This window comes from Procambarus clarkii, chromosome 37 (assembly GCF_040958095.1).
Source record: "Procambarus clarkii isolate CNS0578487 chromosome 37, FALCON_Pclarkii_2.0, whole genome shotgun sequence".
Taxonomy (NCBI): Eukaryota; Metazoa; Arthropoda; class Malacostraca; order Decapoda; family Cambaridae; genus Procambarus; species Procambarus clarkii.
Window position 1 is genome coordinate 40,566,994 of NC_091186.1, and position 19,196 is coordinate 40,586,189.

Genomic DNA, 19,196 nt, shown 5'->3' on the forward strand with positions numbered 1-19,196 from the left:
GGACCAGTATGGTAATATCACAACACACCATGGACCAGTATGGTAATATCACAACACACCATGGACCAGTATGGTAATATCACAACACACCATGGACCAGTATGGTAATATCACAACACACCATGGACCAGTATGGTAATATCACAACACACCATGGTCCAGTATGGTAATATCACAACACACCATGGACCAGTATGGTAATATCACAACACACCATGGACCAGTATGGTAATATCACAACACACCATGGTCCAGTATGGTAATATCACAACACACCATGGACCAGTATGGTAATATCACAACACACCATGGTCCAGTATGGTAATATCACAACACACCATGGTCCAGTATGGTAATATCACAACACACCATGGTCCAGTATGGTAATATCACAACACACCATGATCCAGTATGGTAATATCACAACACACCATGGTCCAGTATGGTAATATCACAACACATCATGGACCAGTATGGTAATATGACAACACACCTGAGTGATTGTGAGGTGATGGTGATATAGCAGTGATAGTAATTTAATAAAGATAGTATGATAGTGATACTGAGGTTGTTATATGACAGCGATAGTGAGGTGATGGTAATATAGCTGAGATAGTATAGTGGTGATATAGCAGTGATACTGAAGTGATAGTGATATGACAGTGATGGTGAGGTGATGGTGATATAGCAGTGATGGTGCAGCAGTGGTACTGTAGCAATGATAGTGATATAACAGTGAAAGTAAAGAGGAAATCTATCAGTGTGAGGTGATAATGTGGTGAAAGTGAAATGATGTTGGTGTAGCAGTGACAGTGTTATGTGATAGTGAGCTGTTGGTGATATAACAGTGACAACAGCTGTCATATGGTGACACCAACAATTTGTTACTCAACATGGTCAGTATATGACCCTAAGTGTGGGGCCTGAGGTGATGGTGATATATACAGGTGATAGTGAAGCTATAGTGATACAGCAATGATAGGTTACAGTACTGAGAAGATATAGCATTGATGGTGATACAGTCGTCATTGTCAAGCATATGATACCAAAGTATAAATACCAAAGTGTTAAATACCAAAGATAGTGAAGTTATGATGATATAGTGATAAAGGTCTGTCCTTAAGTTACATTGTCATCAAAACACGCAGTCCATGGTGATGCAGAAGTGATGGTGATGGTACAGTGAACTAGAGTGGCAGCACAACACCACAGTAGTGGTGGTACAGTAAACTAGAGTGCAGCACAACACCACAGTAGTGATGGTGGTGGTACAGTGAACTAGAGTGGCAGCACAACACCACAGTAGTGATGGTGGTGGTACAGTGAACTAGAGTGGTAGCACAACACCACAGTAGTGATGGTGGTGGTACAGTGAACTAGAGTGGCAGCACAACACCACAGTAGTGATGGTGGTGGTACAGTGAACTAGAGTGGCAGCACAACACCACAGTAGTGATGGTGGTGGTACAGTGAACTAGAGTGGCAGCACAACACCACAGTAGTGATGGTGGTGGTACAGTGAACTAGAGTGGCAGCACAACACCACAGTAGTGATGGTGGCGGTACAGTGAAATAGTGGCAGCACAACACAACAGTAGTGATGGTGGTGGTACAGTGAACTAGAGTGGCAGCACAACACCACACTAGTGATGGTGGTGGTACAGTGAACTAGAGTGGCAGCACAACACCACAGTAGTGATGGTGGCGGTACAGTGAACTAGAGTGGCACCACAACACCACAGTAGTGATGGTGGTGATACAGTGAACTAGAGTGGCAGCACAACACCACAGTAGTGATGGTGGTGGTACAGTGAACTAGAGTGGCAGCACAACACCACAGTAGTGATGGTGGCAGTACAGTGAACTAGAGTGGCAGCACAACACCACAGTAGTGATGGTGGTGGTACAGTAAACTAGAGTGGCAGCACAACACCACAGTAGTGATGGTGGCGGTACAGTGAACTAGAGTGGCAGCACAACACCACAGTAGTGATGGTGGTGGTACAGTGAACTAGAGTGGCAGCACAACACCACAGTAGTGATGGTGGTGGTACAGTGAACTAGAGTGGCAGCACAACACCACAGTAGTGATGGTGGCGGTACAGTGAACTAGAGTGGCAGCACAACACCACAGTAGTGATGGTGGCGGTACAGTGAACTAGAGTGGCCGCACAACACCACAGTAGTGATGGTGGCGGTACAGTGAACTAGAGTGGCAGCACAACACCACAGTAGTGATGGTGATGGTACAGTGAACTAGAGTGGCAGCACAACACCACAGTAGTGATGGTACAGTGAACTAGAGTGGCCGCACAACACCACAGTAGTGATGGTGGCGGTACAGTGAACTAGAGTGGCAGCACAACACCACAGTAGTGATGGTGATGGTACAGTGAACTAGAGTGGCAGCACAACACTACAGTAGTGATGGTACAGTGAACTAGAGTGGCCGCACAACACCACAGTAGTGGTGGTACAGTGAACTAGAGTGGCCGCACAACACCACAGTAGTGGTGGTGGTGGTACAGTGAACTAGAGTGGCAGCACAACACCCCAGTAGTGGTGGTGATGGTACAGTGAACTAGAGTGGCAGCACAACACCACAGTAGTGATGGTGATGGTACAGTGAACTAGAGTGGCAGCACAACACCACAGTAGTGATGGTACAGTGAACTAGAGTGGCCGCACAACACCACAGTAGTGATGGTACAGTGAACTAGAGTGGCCGCACAACACCACAGTAGTGGTGGTACAGTGAACTAGAGTGGCCGCACAACACCACAGTAGTGGTGGTGGTGGTACAGTGAACTAGAGTGGCAGCACAACACCCCAGTAGTGGTGGTGATGGTACAGTGAACTAGAGTGGCAGCACAACACCACAGTAGTGATGGTGGTGGTACAGTGAACTAGAGTGGCAGCACAACACCACAGTAGTGATGGTACAGTGAACTAGAGTGGCCGCACAACACCACAGTAGTGGTGATGGTACAGTGAACTAGAGTGGCCGCACAACACCACAGTAGTGATGGTGATGGTACAGTGAACTAGAGTGGCCGCACAACACCACAATAGTGATGGTACAGTAAACTAGAGTGGCCGCACAACACCACAGTAGTGATAGTGGTGGTACAGTGAACTAGAGTGGCAGCACAACAACACAGTAGTAATGGTGATGGTACAGTGAACTAGAGTGGCAGCACAACACCACAGTAGTGATGGTGATGGTACAGTGAACTAGAGTGGCAGCACAACACCACAGTAGTGATGGTGATGGTACAGTGAACTAGAGTGGCAGCACAACACCACAGTAGTGATGGTGATGGTACAGTGAACTAGAGTGGCAGTACAACACCACAGTAGTGATGGTGGTGGTACAGTGAACTAGAGTGGCAGCACAACACCACAGTAGTGATGGTACAGTGAACTAGAGTGGCAGTACAACACCACAGTAGTGATGGTGGTGGTACAGTGAACTAGAGTGGCAGCACAACACCACAGTAGTGATGGTGGTGGTACAGTGAACTAGAGTGGCAGCACAACACCACAGTAGTGATAGGGGTACTGTGAACTAGAGGCAGCACAGTAGTGATGGTGGTGGTACAGTGAACTAGAGTGGCCGTACAACATCACAGTAGTGATGGTGATGGTACAGTGAACTAGAGTGGCAGCACAACACCACAGTAGTGATGGTACAGTGAACTAGAGTGGCAGCACAACACCACAGTCCACTACAGTCACCTCCCTAATGTCACTGTGGTTGACTGCTGCCCTCACCACATCCAGGCCGCTCACCACATCACCGAAGACATAAAACCACTGATCACTACCCTGGCGGTCCCTGGTGGTGATGGTGAACTGGGCACTCGTGGGACCCCCCGGCTCATCAAAGCACAACACAGCTCCTGCCCGGACTGACTCCCGGTACTGCCCATAGAGGTCAGACAGCAGTGGGGCTCCTCCCTCACCATCATTACTCTCGTAGTCTCCGCCCATCACATACTCCCCCGGCTCACCCTTGTCCCACACCTGCAACAGTTTAGTGTTGCGGTAGGTGTGGCCCCGCTGGCCCGTACACAACAACACAAACTGTCTGGCCAGCGGAGTGTCAGGGGTCAGCCGGATGGTGACCCGCCCTCTTGTTGACCCCGCCCACCCGAGGTCAAGGAACGCCAGGGTGCAGGAGGGCTCCAGCACGCCCACAACCTCACTCTCCTGCAGAAAAAGAAATAAATCATGCTGATAACTGTATAACAAAATGTTATCATATTAGTTATCAAAACTCAGTAAGTCAGTAATGTCAGTAAGAGAAGTGGGTGTAATAAAGTAACCTGGAGGGTGTGGGCGTGGGCGGGCGTGGGCTGACGCAGGAGTGGGTGGAGGTACAGCTTTCCGTATTGTAGAGTTATCCTGGCGGAGCGGCAGCCATCTTGGTCTTCCTGGACGGCCAACACCTGGCCAGCCTCCACCAGCCTCTTGACGGGCTCCCTCATCCTGCGGAGGTCCTCAACCTGTGGACAGTGTCAGTCCCATTATGACCTGTGGACAGTGTCAGCCCCATTATCACCTGTGGACAGTGTCAGCCCCATTATCACCTGTGGTCAGTGTCAGCCCCATTGTCACCTGTGATCAGTGTCAGCCCCATTATCACCTGTGGTTAGTGTCAGCCCCATTATCACCTGTGGTCAGTGTCAGCCCCATTATCACCTGTGGTCAGTGTTAGCCCCATTATCACCTGTGGTCAGTGTCAGCCCCATTGTCACCTGTAATCAGTGTCAGCCCCATTATCACCTGTGGGCAGTGTCAGCCCCATTATCACCTGTGGTCAGTGTCAGCCCCAGCTCTACTGGCAGGGGGTTGGTGCTTGCCCTGAAGCTCCAGCCCCCCACTACTGGCAGGGGGTTGGTGCTGGACCTGTAGCTCCAGCCCCCCCCCCCTCCTCTACTGGCAGACGGTCGGTGCTGGGCCTGTAGCTCCAGTCCCACCTCTACAGGCAAGGGGTTGGTGCGGGACCTGTAGCTCCAGCCCTCCCCCCCCTCTACTGGCAGGGGGTTGGTGCTGACCCTGTAGCTCCAGCCCCCCTCTACTGGCAAGGGGTTGGTGCTGGACATGTAGCTCCAGCCTCCCTCTACTGGCAGAGGTTTGGTGCTGGACCTGTAGCTCCAGCCCCCCCTCTACTGGCAGGGGGTTGGTGCTGGACCTGTAGCTCCAGCCCCCCTCTACTGGCAGGGGGTTGGTACAGGACCTGTAACTCCAGCCCCCCTCTACTGGCAAGGGGTTGGTGATGGACCTGTAGCTCCAGCCCCCCTCTACTGGCAGGGGGTTGGTACAGGACCTGTAGCTCCAGCCCTCCTCTACTGGCAGGGGGGTTGGTGCTGGACCTTTAGCTCCAGTCCCCCTCTACTGGCAGGGGGTTGGTGATGGACATATAGGTCCAATCCCCCTCTACTGGCAGGGGGTTGGTGCTGAACCTGAAGCTGCAGCCTCCCCCCTCTCTCTCTCTCTACTGGCAGGGGGTTGGTGCTGGACATTTAGATGCAGCCCCCTCTACTGGCAGGGGGGTATGGTGCTGGACCTGTAGCTCCAGCCCCCTCTACTGGCAGGGGGTTGGTGCTGGACCTGTAGTTCCAGCCCCCTCTACTGGCAGGGGGGTTGGTGCTGGACCTGTAGCTCCAGCCCCCTCTACTGGCAGGGGGTTGGTGCTGGACCTGTAGTTCCAGCCCTCCCCCCGTTTATTGGCAGGGGGTTGGTACTGGCCCTGTAGCTCCAGCCCCTTCTACTGGCAGGGGATTGGTGCTGGACTTGTAGCTCCAGCCCCCCTCTACTGGCAGGGGGTTGGTGCTGGACCTGTAGCTCCTGCCACCCCCCTCTACTGGCAGGGGGTTGATGCTGGACCTGTAGCGCCAGCCCCTCTTTACTGGCAGGGGATTGGTGCTGGACCTGTAGCTCCAGCCCCCCTCTACTGGCAGGGGGTTGGTGCTGGACCTGTAACTCCAGCCCCCATCTACTGGCAGGGGTTGGTGCTTGACCTGTAGCTCTAACCCACATCTACTTGCAGGGGGTTGGTGCTGGACCTGTAGCTCCAGCCCCCCTCTACTGGCAGGGGGTTGGTTCTAGACCTGTAGCTCCATCCTACCTCTACTGGCAGGAGGTGGTTCTGAACCTGTAGCTCCAGCCCCCCCTCTACTGGCAGGGGGTTGGTGCTGGACCTGTAGCTCCAGCCCCCTTCTACTGGCAGGGGATTGGTGCTGGACCTGTAGCTCCAGCCCCCCTCTACTGGCAGGGGGTTGGTGCTGGACCTGTATCTCCCGTTCCCCCTATACTGGCCGGGGGGGTTGGTGCTGGACCTGTAGCTCCAGTCCCCCTCTAATGGCAGGGAGTTGGTGCAGTACCTGTAGCTCCACCCCCGTCCCTCTACTGGCAGGGGGTTGGTGCTGGACCTGTAGCTCCAGCCCCCTTCTACTGGCAGGGGGTTGGTGCTGGACCTTTTGCTTCAGCCCCCCTCTACTGGCAGGGTGTTGGTGCTGGACCTGTAGCTCCAGCCCCCCTCTACTAGCAGGGGGTTGGTGCTGGACCTGTAGCTCCAGCCCCCCTCTACTGGCAAGGTTTTGATAATGGACCTGTAGCTCCAGCCCCCGTATACTGGCAGGGGGTTGGTACTGGACCTGTAGCTCCAGCCCCCTCTACTGGCAGGGGGTTGGTACTGGACCTGTAGCTTCAGCCCCCCCCCCTCTACTAGCAGGAGATTAGTTCTGGACCTGTAGCTCCAGCCCCCCTCTAATGGCAGTGGGTTGGTGCTGGACATGTAGTTCCAGCCCCCCTCTACTGGCAGGGGGTTGGTGCTGGACCAGTAGCTCCAGCCCCCCCCCCCTCTGCTGGCAGGAGGTTTGTTCTGGACTTGTAGCTCCAGCCCCCCTCTAATGGCAGGGGGTTGGTGCTGGACCTGTAGCTCCTGCCCTACTCTACTGGCAGGGGGTTGGTGCTGGACCTGTAGCTCCAGCCCCCCTCTACTGGCAGGGGGTTGGTACTAGACCTGTAGCTACAGCCCCCTCTACTGGCAGGGGGTTGGTGCTGGACAAGTTGCTACAGCCCCCCCACTACTGCAGGGGGTTGGTGCTGGACCTGTAGCTCCAGCCTCCCTCTACTGGCAGGGGATTGGTGCTGGACCTGTATCTCCAGCCTCCCTCTACTGGCAGGGGGTTGGTGCTGGACCTGTAGCTTCAGCCCCTCTCTACTGGCAGGGGGATAGTGCTGGACCTGTAACTCCAGCCCCCCTCTACTGGCAGGGAGTTGGTGCTGGACGAGTAGCTTCAGCCCCCTCTCTACTGGCAGGAGATTAGTTCTGGACCTGTAGCTCCAGCCCCCCTCTAATGGCAGGGGGTTGGTGCTGGACCTGTAGCTCCAGCCCACCTCTACTGGCAGGGGGTTGGTGCTGGACCTGTACCTCCAGCCCACCTTTACTGGCAGGGGGTTGGTGCTGGACCTGTAGCTCCAGCCCCCCTCTACTGGCAGAGGGATGGTGCTGGACTTGTAGCTCCAGCTTCCTTCTACTGGCAGGGGATTGGTGCTGGACCTCTAGCTGCAGACCCCATCTACTGGCAGGGGGTTGGTGCTGGACCTGTAGCTCCAGCCCCACTCTGCTGGCAGTGGGTTGGTGCTGGACCTGTAGCTCCAGCGCCACTCTACTGGCAGGGGGTTGGTGCAGAACCTGTAGCTCCAGCCCCCCTCTACTGGCAAGGGTTTGGTGCTGGACCTGTTGCCCCAGCCCCCCTCTACTGGCAGGGGGTTGGTGCTGGACTTGTAGCTCCAGCCCCCCTCTACTGGCCGGGGGGGTGGGTGCTGGACCTGTAGCTCCATCCCCCCCCTCCCTCTACTAGCAGGGGGTTGGTACTGGACCTGTATCTCCAGCCCACCTTTACTGGCAGGGGGTTGGTGCTGGACCTGTAGCTCCAGCCCCCCTCTACTGGCAGGGGGTTAGTGCAGGACCTGTAACTCCTGCCCCCCTCTACTGGCAGGAGGTTGGTGCTGGACCTGTAGCTCCAGCCCCCTCCTACTGGTAGGGAGATAGTGCTGGAGCTGTAGTTCCAACCCCATCCCCCTCTTCTAGCAGGAGGTTCGTGCTGAACCTGTAGCTCCAGCCCACCTCTACTGGCAGGGGGGTGGTGCTGGACCTGTAGCTCCAGCCCCCCTCTACTGGCAAGGGGTTGGTGCAGGACCTGTAGCTCCAGTCCCCTCTACTGGCAAGGGGTTTGGTGCTGGACCTGTAACTCTAGCCCCCCTCTACTGGCAGGGGGTTGGTGCTGGACCTGTAGCTCCAGTCCCCTCTACTGGCAAGGGGTTTGGTGCTGGACCTGTAACTCTAGCCCCCCTCTACTGGCAGGGGGTTGGTGCTGGACCTTTAGCTCCAGCCCCCCTCTACTGGCAGGGGGTTGGTGCTGGACCTGTAGCTCCAGTCCCCGTCTATTGACAGGGGGTTGGTGCTGCACCTGTAGCTCCAGCCCACCTCTACTGGCAGGGGGTTGGTGCTGGACCTGTAGCTCCAGTCCCCGTCTATTGACAGGGGGTTGGTGCTGGACCTGTAGCTCTAGCCCACCTTTACTGGCAGGGGGTTGGTGCTGGACCTGAAGCTCCATCCCCCCCTCTACTGGCAGGGGTTGGTGCAGGACCTGTAGCTCCTGCCCCCCCTCTACTTGCAGGGGGGGTTGGTGCTGGACCTGTAGCTCCAGCCCCCCTCTACTGCCAGGGGGTTGGTGCTGGACCTGTAGTTCCAGCCCCCTCTACTGGCAGGGGGTTAGTGCTGGACCTGTAGCTCCAGCCCCCTTCTACTGGCAGGGGGTTGGTGCTGGACCTGTAGCTTCAGCCCCCCCCTCCTACTGGCAGGGGGTGGGTGCTGGACCTGTAGCTTCAGCCCCCCCCCTCCTACTGGCAGGGGGTGGGTGCTGGACCTGTAGCTCCAGCCCCACTCTACTGGCAGTGGGTTGGTGCTGGACCTGTAGCTCCAGCGCCACTCTACTGGCCGGGGGTTGGTGCAGGACCTGTAGCTCCAGCCCTCCTCTACTGGCAAGGGTTTGGTGCTGGACCTGTTGCCCCAGCCCCCCTCTACTGGCAGGGGGTTGGTGCTGGACTTGTAGCTCCAGCCCCCCTCTACTGGCCGGGGGTGGGTGGGTGCTGGACCTGTAGCTCCATCCCCCCCTCCCTCTACTACCAGGGGGTTGGTACTGGACCTGTACCTCCAGCCCACCTTTACTGGCAGGGGGTTGGTGCTGGACCTGTAGCTCCAGCCCCCCTCTACTGGCAGGGGGTTGGTGCAGGACCTGTAACTCCTGCCCCCCTCTACTTGCAGGGCGTTGGTGCTGGACCTGTAGCTCCAGCCCCCTCCTACTGGTAGGGAGATAGTGCTGGAGCTGTAGCTCCAGCCCCCCTCTACTGGCAGGGCGTTGGTGCTGGACCTGTAGGTCCAGCCCCCCTCTACTGGCAGGGGGTTGGTGCTGGACCTGTAGCTCCAGCCCCCCTCTACTGGCAGGGGGTTGGTGCTGGACCTGTAGTTCCAACCCCACCCCCCTCTTCTAGCAGGAGGTTCGTGCTAAACCTGTAGCTCCAGCCCACCTCTACTGGCAGGGGGGTGGTGCTGGACCTGTAGCTCCACCCCTCCTCTCAACTGGCAGGGGGGTTGGTGCAGAACCTGTAGCTCCAGCCCCCATCTACTGGCAGGGGGTTGGTGCTGGACCTGTAGCTCCATCCCCCCTCTACTGGCAGGGGGTTGGTGCTGGACCTGTAGTTCCAGTCCCCTCTACTGGCAAGGGTTTTGGTGCTGGACCTGTAACTCTAGCCCCCCTCTACTGGCAGGGAGTTGGTGCTGGACCTTTAGCTCCAGCCCCCCTCTACTGGCAGGGGGTTGGTGCTGGACCTGTAGCTCCAGTCCCCGTCTATTGGCAAGGGGTTGGTGCTGGACCTGTAGCTTCAGCCCCCCCTCCTCTAGTGGCAGTGGGTTGGTGCTGGACCTGTAGCTCCAGCCCCCTTCTACTGGCAGTGGGTGGGTGCTGGACCTGTAGCTCCAGCCCCCCTCCTCTAGTGGCAGTGGGTTGGTGCTGGACCTGTAGCTCCAGCCCCCCCCCTCTACTAGCAGGGGGTTGGTGCTGGACCTGTAGCTCCAGCCCCCCCCCTCTACTGGCAGGGGGTTTGTTCTGGACCTGTAGCTCCAGCCCACTTCTACTGGCAGGGGGTTGGTGCTGGACCTGTAGCTTCAGCCCCCCCCCCTCTACTGGCAGGGGATTGGTGCTGGACCTGTAGCTTCAGCCCCCCTCCTACTGGCAGGGGGTGGGTGCTGGACCTGTAGCTCCAGCCCCCCCTCTACTGGCAGGGGGATAGTGCTGGACCTGTAGCTCCAGCCCCTCTCTACTGGCAGGGGGTTGGTGCTGGACCTGGAGCTCCAGCCCCGCTCTACTGGCAGGGGGTTGGTGCTGAACCTGTAGGTCAAGCCCCCCCCCTCTACTGGCAGGGCGTTGGTGCTGGACCTGTAGCTCCAGCCCCCTCTACTGGCAGGCGGTTTGTTCTGGACCTGTAGCTCCAGTCCCCCCCCCCTCTACTGGCAGGGGGTTTGTTCTGGACCTGTAGCTCCAGCCCCCACTCTACTGGCAGGGGTTGGTGCTGGACCTGAAGCTCCAGCCCCCCCCCCCCTATCCTGGCATGGGGTTGGGGCTGGACCTGTAGCTCCAGCCCCCCCCCCCCCCTCTACTAGCAGGGGGTTGGTGCTGGACCTGTAGTTCGAACCCCAGCCCCCTCTTCTGGCAGGAGGTTCGTGCTGAACCTGTAGCTCCAGCCCACCCTCTACTGGCAGGGTGGTTGCTGCTGGACCTGTAGCTCCAGCCCCCTATCCTGGCAGGGGGTTGGTGCTGGACCTGAAACTCCAGCCCCCCTCTACTGGCAGGGGATTGGTGCTGAACCTGTAGCTCCAGCCCCCCACCTCTACTGGCAGGGGATTGGTGCTGGACCTGAAGCTCCAGCCCCCCTCTACTGGCAGGAGATTTGTGCTGGACTTGTAACTCCAGCCCCCCTCTACTGGCAGGGGGTTGGTGCTGGACCTGTAACTCCAGCCCCCCTCTACTGGCATGGGGTTGGTGCTGGACCTGTAGCTCCAGCCCCCCCCTCTATTGGCAGGGGGTTGGTGCTGGACCTGTACCTCCAGCTGCCCCTCTACTGGCAGGGTTTTGGTGTGGGACCTGTTGCCCCAGCCCCCCTCTACAGGCAGAGGGTTGGTGCTGGACCTGTAGCTCAAGCCCCACTCTACTGGCAGGGGGTTTTTGCTGGACCTGTAGCTCCAGCCCCCCTCTACTGGCAGGGGGTGGGTGCTGGACCTGTAGCTCCAGCCCACTTCTACTGGCAGGGGGTTGGTGCTGGACCTGTAGCTTCAGCCCCCCCCCCTCTACTGGCAGGGGATTGGTGCTGGACCTGTAGCTCAAGCCCCACTCTACTGGCAGGGGGTTTTTGCTGGACCTGTAGCTCCAGCCCCCCCTCTACTGGCAGGGGGTTTGTTCTGGACCTGTAGCTCCAGCCCACTTCTACTGGCAGGGGGTTGGTGCTGGACCTGTAGCTTCAGCCCCCCCCCCCTCTACTGGCAGGGGATTGGTGCTGGACCTGTAGCTTCAGCCCCCCTCCTACTGGCAGGGGGTGGGTGCTGGACCTGTAGCTCCAGCCCCCCCTCTACTGGCAGGGGGATAGTGCTGGACCTGTAGCTCCAGCCCCTCTCTACTGGCAGGGGGTTGGTGCTGGACCTGGAGCTCCAGCCCCCCTCTACTGGCAGGGGGTTGGTGCTGAACCTGTAGGTCAAGCCCCCCCTCTACTGGCAGGGCGTTGGTGCTGGACCTGTAGCTCCAGCTCCCTCTACTGGCAGGCGGTTTGTTCTGGACCTGTAGCTCCAGTCCCCCCCACCTCTACTGGCAGGGGGTTTGTTCTGGACCTGTAGCTCCAGCCCCCCCCCCCCACTCTACTGGCAGGGGCTGGTGCTGGACCTGAAGCTCCAGCCCCCCCCCTATCCTGGCATGGGGTTGGTGCTGGACCTGTAGCTCCAGCCCCCCCCCCCCTCTACTAGCAGGGGGTTGGTGCTGGACCTGTAGTTCGAACCCCACCCCCCTCTTCTGGCAGGAGGTTCGTGCTGAACCTGTAGCTCCAGCCCACCCTCTACTGGCAGGGTGGTTGGTGCTGGACCTGTAGCTCCAGCCCCCTATCCTGGCAGGGGATTGGTGCTGGACCTGAAACTCCAGCCCCCCTCTACTGGCAGGGGATTGGTGCTGAACCTGTAGCTCCAGCCCCCCCCCTCTACTGGCAGGGGATTGGTGCTGGACTTGAAGCTCCAGCCCCCCTCTACTGGCAGGAGATTTGTGCTGGACTTGTAACTCCAGCCCCCCTCTACTGGCAGGGGGTTGGTGCTGGACCTGTAACTCCAGCCCCCCTCTACTGGCATGGGGTTGGTGCTGGACCTGTAGCTCCAGCCCCCCCTCTATTAGCAGGGGGTTGGTGCTGAACCTGTAGCTCCAGCCCCCCTCTACTGGCAGGGGGTTGGTGCTGGACTTGTAGCTCCAGCCCCCCCCCCTCTACTGGCAGAAGGTTGGTGCTGGACCTGTAGCTCCAGCTTCCCCCCCCCCCACTTCTACTGGCAGGGGGTTGGTGCTGGACCTGTAGCTCCAGCTTCCCCCCCCCCACTTCTACTGGAAGGGGGTTGGTGCTGGACTTGTAGCTCGAGCCCTCCCCCCTCTACTGACAGAAGGTTGGTGCTGGACCTGTAGCTCCAGCTTCCCCCCCCCCCACTTCAACTGGCAGGGGGTTGGTGCTGGACCTGTAGCTCCAGCCTCCCCCCCTCTACTAGCAGGGGGGGTTGGTGCTGGACCTGCATCTCCAACCCCTTCTCTACTGGAAGGGGGATGGTGCTGGACTTGTAGCTCCAGCCCCCTTCTTCTGGCAGTGGGTGGGTGCTGGACCTGTAGCTCCAGCCCCCCTCCTCTAGTGGCAGTGGGTTGGTGCTGGACCTGTTGCCCCAGCCCCCCTCTACTGGCAGAGGGTTGGTGCTGGACCTGTAGCTCAAGCCCCACTCTACTGGCAGGGGTTTGGTGTGGGACCTGTTGCCCCAGCCCCCCTCTAATGGCAGGGGGGTGGTGTTGGACCTTTATCTCAAGTCCCCCCTCTACTGGCAGGGGGGGTTGGAGCTGGACCTGTACCTCCAGATACCCCTCTACTGGCAGGGGGTTGGTGCTGGACAAGTAACTCCAGCCCTCTATTGGCAGAGGGTTGGTGCTGGACCTGAAGCTCCAGCCCCCCCCCCCTACTGGCAGGGGGTTGGTGCTGGACCTGAAGCTCCAGCCCTACTCTACTGGCAGGGGGTTGGTGATGGACCTGTAGCTCCAGACCCACTCTACTGGCAGGGGGTTAGTGCTGGACCTGTATCTCAAGCCCCCCACCCTTTACTGGCAGGGGGTTGGTGCTGGACCTGTACCTCCAGCCCCCCCCCCCTCTACTGGCATTGGGTGGGTGCTGGACCTGTAGCTCCAGCCCAACTCCTCTAGTGGCAGTGGGTTGGTGCTGGAACTGTAGCTCCAGCCCCCCTCTACTGGCAGAAGGTTGGTGCTGGACCTGTACCTCCAGCTGCCCCTCTACTGGCAGGGGTAGCGCCGATAGTTCTGAGGTCTAGGAGCCTCTGTAAGTGGATATACACAGCCTGACGAGTATATAGTGACTAAGAAGGACTGCAGAACTTCAGGGAAGTGCGAGGAAGCCTAATCCAGCGGTGAAAGGGCGCCGAGGACCGTGTGCTAATAGTTTTGGAGAAGTTGAGAGAGTTACGACGGCTGGAGGAGTGAGTGACTCGCTGTCGGTGGAACTCCAAAGCATTCAGAGCTGTTGTGATTAGATCACGCCTACTAGGAACTCAGAAGGGAGAAAGTGCATCCTGATCCTTGAGTGTGGTCTCGGTGAAGGAATGCTTGAGGGAACGACGCATGCAGTGACGAATGGATGAGCCAACGCCCAGGAACATCACTCACGGAATGAGCACGGAGATGCCGAGGATCTTCACACCTATGGACTGGTGATGCTTCTGGAACACTGGGAACAACGCGAGGAACGGAGTACCCAGCGGGCGACTGGAGCCTAGGCGTCTGAGGACGGGATATGTTAAGGTAGATCATATTTCCCTTGATTGTTAGGCAAGATAGGCCTATTATTATGCTTAGGCATTTATTAGGGTGCATATAAGTCATAGGAGTAGATTAGGCTGTGGGACAGCACGTATATATATTATTCTACTGAGTGGTGAAGACAGCGTGTGGCCGGCCCGTGGAGGAGTGAGGAGCGACGCTGACGGAGCCGCCCCAGTGAGGAGGGGCCAGTGATCCCTTTAATTCATCAGCTGATGCGAGCTGCTGGCGGCCACCAGACGAGCGCTGCTGTCATCATTATTATTATTATTTCCATAAATTCATATATGTATCTTGTGTGTTGTAGTATACTTTGAGTAAACTTTTACTATTTTATCACTGCTTTTGGTATAACCTCCATCTCATTGTGCTTTGTAGTTAATAACATGATTATACTGTACTGTTACTGGAATGACAGAGAGAGACCCTGTGTTGGCAACATGACATGAGATTTGAACACTGGTACAGGCATTCCCTAATGAGTGACCCTGAGGTGACAACATGACTGTACATTTGAATTCTAGTATTGGCAGCACACAGTAAGGTCCTAGGCTGCTGTAAATATATTATATTTAAACTAACGGCGCTGCTGGGACGCAGAGAGAATTACCCAGCTGGCGACCAGGAAGGAAGAGGTGGACGTGAGGCTACGACCGGAAGTCCGGCAAATTCTCTGCACGCACAGGTGGGCAGGCCTGGTGGTGGAGTCATATACTGCAGGATTGAGTTTAGTAGTGTGGGCTGGGCCTTCTCCTCTCCTCCTTGGGTCCAAGGTCAAGTGATGACCGGTCTTGAGGCATGACTAGGAGAGCTGCCTGGGGTGAAATGTGATACCCTAGTGGAGGGAGTGAAGTCCCACGGCGTGAGGTTATAGGATCAGTAGCACGATCCCCCGCTGTTTAACTGTAACCTCATGTAACACAAGGCCAAGGTGAGCGGCGCGTGACAACCTGTAGCTCCAGCCTCTATCTACTGGCAGAGGGTTGGTGCTGGACCTGTAGCTCCAGCCTCTATCTACTGGCAGAGGGTTGGTGCTGGACCTGTAGCTCTGGCCCCCCCTCTACTGGCAGAGGGTTGGTGCTGGACCTGTAGCTCTGGCCCCCCCTCTACTGGCAGGGGGTTGGTGCTGGACCTGTAGCTCCAGCCCCCCTCTACTGGCAGGGGGTTGGTGCTGGACCTGTAGCTCTGGCCCCCCCTCTACTGGCAGAGGGTTGATGCTGGACCTGTAGCTCTGGCCCCCCCTCTACTGGCAGAGGGTTGGTGCTGGACCTGTAGCTCTGGCCCCCCCTCTACTGGCAGAGGGTTGGTGCTGGACCTGTAGTTCCAGCCCCCCTCTACTGGCAGGGGGTTGGTGCTGGACCTGTAGCTCCAGCCCCCCTCTACTGGCAGGGGGTAGGTGCTGGACTTCCAGCCCCCTTCTACTGGCAGGGGGTTGGTGCTGGACCTGTAGCTCCAGCCCCCCTCTACTGGCAGGGGGTTGGTGCTGGACCTGTAGCTCCAGCCCCCCTCTACTGGCAGGGGGTAGGTGCTGGACCTCCAGCCCCCCTCAACTGGCAAGGGATTGGTGCTGGACCTGTAGCTCCAGCCCCCCTCTACTGGCAGGGGGTAGGTGCTGGACTTCCAGCCCCCTTCTACTGGCAGTGTGTTGGTGCTGGACCTTCAGCCCCCTTCTACTGGCAGGGGGATGGTGCTGGACCTATAACTCCAGCCCCCCCTCTACTGGCAGAGGGTTGGTGCTGGACCTGTAGCTCCAGCCCCCTCTACTGGCAGAGGGTTGGTGCTGGACCTGTAGCTCCAGTCCCCTCTACTGGCAGGGGGGTTGGTGCTGAACCTGTAGCTCCAGGCCCCCCCTCTACTGGCAGGGGGTTGGTGCTGGACCTGTAGCTCCAGCCCCCCTCTATTGGTAGGGTGTTGGTGCTGGACCTGTAGCTCCAGCCCCCTCTACTGGCAGGGGGGTTGGTGCTGAACCTGTAGCTCCAGGCCCCCCCTCTACTGGCAGGGGGTTGGTGCTGGACCTGTAGCTCCAGCCCCCCCTCTCTTTTGGCAGGGTGTTGATGCTGGACCTGTAGCTCTAGCCCCCCTTTACTGGCAGGGGGGTTGGTGCTGGACCTGTAGCTCCAGCCCCCTTCTTCTGGCAGGGGGTTGGTGCTGGACCTGTAGCTCCAGCCCCCTTCTACTGGCAGGGGGGTTGGTGCTGGACCTGTAGCTCTAGCCCCCCTTTACTGGCAGAGGGTTGGTGCCGAACCTGTAGCTCCCGTCCCCCTCAACTGGCAGGGGGGTTGGTGCTGGACCTGTAGCTCCAGCTCCCCTCTACTGGCAGGGGGGGTTGGTGCTGGCATTGTTTGGGAGTTTGTTGGCAGTTTCAAGGCTTCAGTCTTTTCGAACCCAGCAGTGGTGTGTTTTGGTTCACTGTCTTCCTGAATGCTTTCCCGGTAGGTTGGTGGAGTGTCACCCGCTCTCTGCGCCTCTGTGAGGGGGCCAGGATCCGGGTTCAATAGAGGATCACATGTTCAATCTTTATGCAGGACGGAAATGATTCACATGTTTCTTTTCACCTGTTTCTGTTGTTCACCTACCAGTAAATGTTTACCAGGAGTTAGGCAACTATTGTGTATTGTATGTTAAAGAAAGTCAGTTGTTGACCTTGGGGAACCTCCATAAACCTAAGAACAGGCTTCCTCTCCTCGAGACACAACTCAATATCTTGTGATATGAACCACGAGAGAAAATAAAAAACTTACTGTTAATTGCTTCTGAGTGATCTCTCCGGTAATTTCCTGAACTTTATTCGTGATGCTGGAGGCTGAGAAAATAAAAAACTTACTGTTAATTGCTTCTGAGTGATTTCCTGAACTTTATTCATGATGCTGGAGGCTGAGTCTCCCAGGTGTACGGGGTCAGCTGTGGCACCTGTCTCTATGGCCATCATCTCCAGGGCCTCCCTGATGGTCTCCTGCACCTGTCATTACCAACACAAACATTAATGGTGGAACCTGGACTATAATGAAGCATCAGGCTCTGAGTAAAGTAACTGGACTATAATGAAGCATCAGGCTCTGAGTAAAGTAACTGGACTATAATGAAGCATCAGGCCCTGAGTAAAGTAACTGGACTATAATGAAGCATCAAGCTCTGAGTAAAGTAACTGAACTATATTGAAGCATCAGGCTCTGAGTAAAGTAACTGGAAAATATAAGTAATGGAGTTTCTCTACACTGACCACAGTGTAGAGAAACACCAAGATGACAGTTGACTTTATTAATAACAATGTTTCAGGTACTAGAGCAAAAAAACAGCGTTGAATGTAATGAAACACCATTTTCTGGGCGAGTCCCGGAGGCTCCCCACAGATATCCAAGCTGATATGGATATATTAGCTTTCTGGCATCAATGTGCATGGAGTTCTTGCCTACCAGGATCCACGAGCCAGAACATGGCCCCCCTCAGAGAGGCACAAGGACCAATGGCGTATAGAAATGCACATGTGATTTGGAGCAATCTATATCTGCCATCGACTGGGACAGGCACCCAGAGAGGCAAGCACCTCAAAACAAACCCCTATTCTGGTTAAAAACAACGAAATTAGACAAGCGAGTGGACAGAACCCCTTCCCCCCAAATGAAAACGAACAAACAAGCATGACGTCACACGAGCCACATTGCATGTCTGCACAGATCCCCCCTCCCCAAGAGGGGGGAAGGGGAAGCCCCAGACACCCACATCGGCGATCCACCCTAAAGTTCTGAGGCTGGATGTTAAAATGCGCAAAAACTGCCGACCGGAGAAAGGGAGGGTTGCCGGGGAGCCTCCGGGACTTACCCAGAAAATGGTGTTTCATTACATTCAACGCTGGTGTTCTGAGGGGTAGCCCCTATGGCTCCGCGGAGCTACTTCACCAGAGACTAAAAAGAAAGAAGGGCGACTTACCCGGGATACCTGCTTGATTGGGTTCTGGGAATAGTTCTACTCCCCCAAGCCCGGCGTGTTTGGGGAGGAGCCCGGCGTGCTTGGGGAGGAGCCCGGCGTGCTTGGAGAGGAGCCCGGCGTGCTTGGGGAGGAGCCCGGCGTGCTTGGGGAGGAGCCCGGCGTGCTTGGGGAGGAGCCCGGCGTGCATGGAGAGGAGAACTATTTGACTTGTGAGAGCATGGTCCACTAGGCTGTTGCTTGGAGGCGGTCAGTGTTCCACATCTCAACTCGAAGTTGAGACAGGCTGCAGCCACCGACCCAAAGCGACACAGGCCCAACTAGGCCCAGGAACGTTAACGAGGTAGCATGCAGCCAGGACCCTGTTCAACCACCAAAAACCCAGTGTCCTAATGTCAGTCCAGGACATGTTACCAAAGACGGCACCAAGAGCAGCAAATTTACGAATGTCATGGACACAGGAATAAACCGCAGACTAGCTAGACTTAATAACCCTGTGGATGACCTGTGAGACCTGTACCCGAAAACAGGGAAGAGGGGAAACCGGATGAACCCAAAACGCATCCCCGGACACAGAAGCTGTGGCACGCAAATAACGGCAGAGGGCCGCAACTGGACACAACACATGATGCACCCCCTGGCCTGATCAACCAAGCATCAACAACCCAAGGACCCCTTTCGGAAACCAGCAGTCTCATTCTTCGCCAGAAAAAAAGGAGACGGTTGAATACGAACAAACTTATCACCACGAACATAAAAGCAGAAACCCCTGTGCTGGAGAAGAGCATTGAGCTCCATAGCCCGACCCCCAGATGCCAATGCCAAAAGGAAAAAGAGCCTTAGAAAAACAATCCTGAACCGAAGGGGCCACAAGAAACCAAGATGATAGATAGGAGAGCACTCTGTCCAAAGACCAGGACATCCCATGGAAGACCAGGAGCGAAAAGGCACTCATTAAGGTGCTCAAAATCGCCCTCAAGTAAACCAGGACCACAGTCAACGCCTTGTGCCACCCAAGCCTGTGGGTATGACAGAAGGAGTCCCAAGCATCCAGCGAGAACAAAGGGCAGTCCTCAAGCCAGGACGAAC

At 56.8% G+C, this 19,196-nt stretch overlaps 1 protein-coding gene across 1 annotated transcript in view; it reads right to left on the minus strand.

The window, feature by feature from the left end:
• Positions 1–301: 301 nt before the first annotated feature.
• The window catches only part of LOC123765928 (uncharacterized), a 38,821-nt gene continuing 19,926 nt past the window's right edge, over positions 302–19,196 (minus strand). The window contains exons 3-5 of the mRNA XM_069336968.1: positions 17,008–17,142; positions 4,329–4,508; positions 302–4,212 (exon numbers count right to left, since the gene is read on the minus strand). Coding sequence (XP_069193069.1) covers positions 3,700–4,212; positions 4,329–4,508; positions 17,008–17,142 — 828 coding nt within the window. The 3' untranslated portion in view covers positions 302–3,699. The remainder of the gene's footprint in view (positions 4,213–4,328; positions 4,509–17,007; positions 17,143–19,196) is intronic.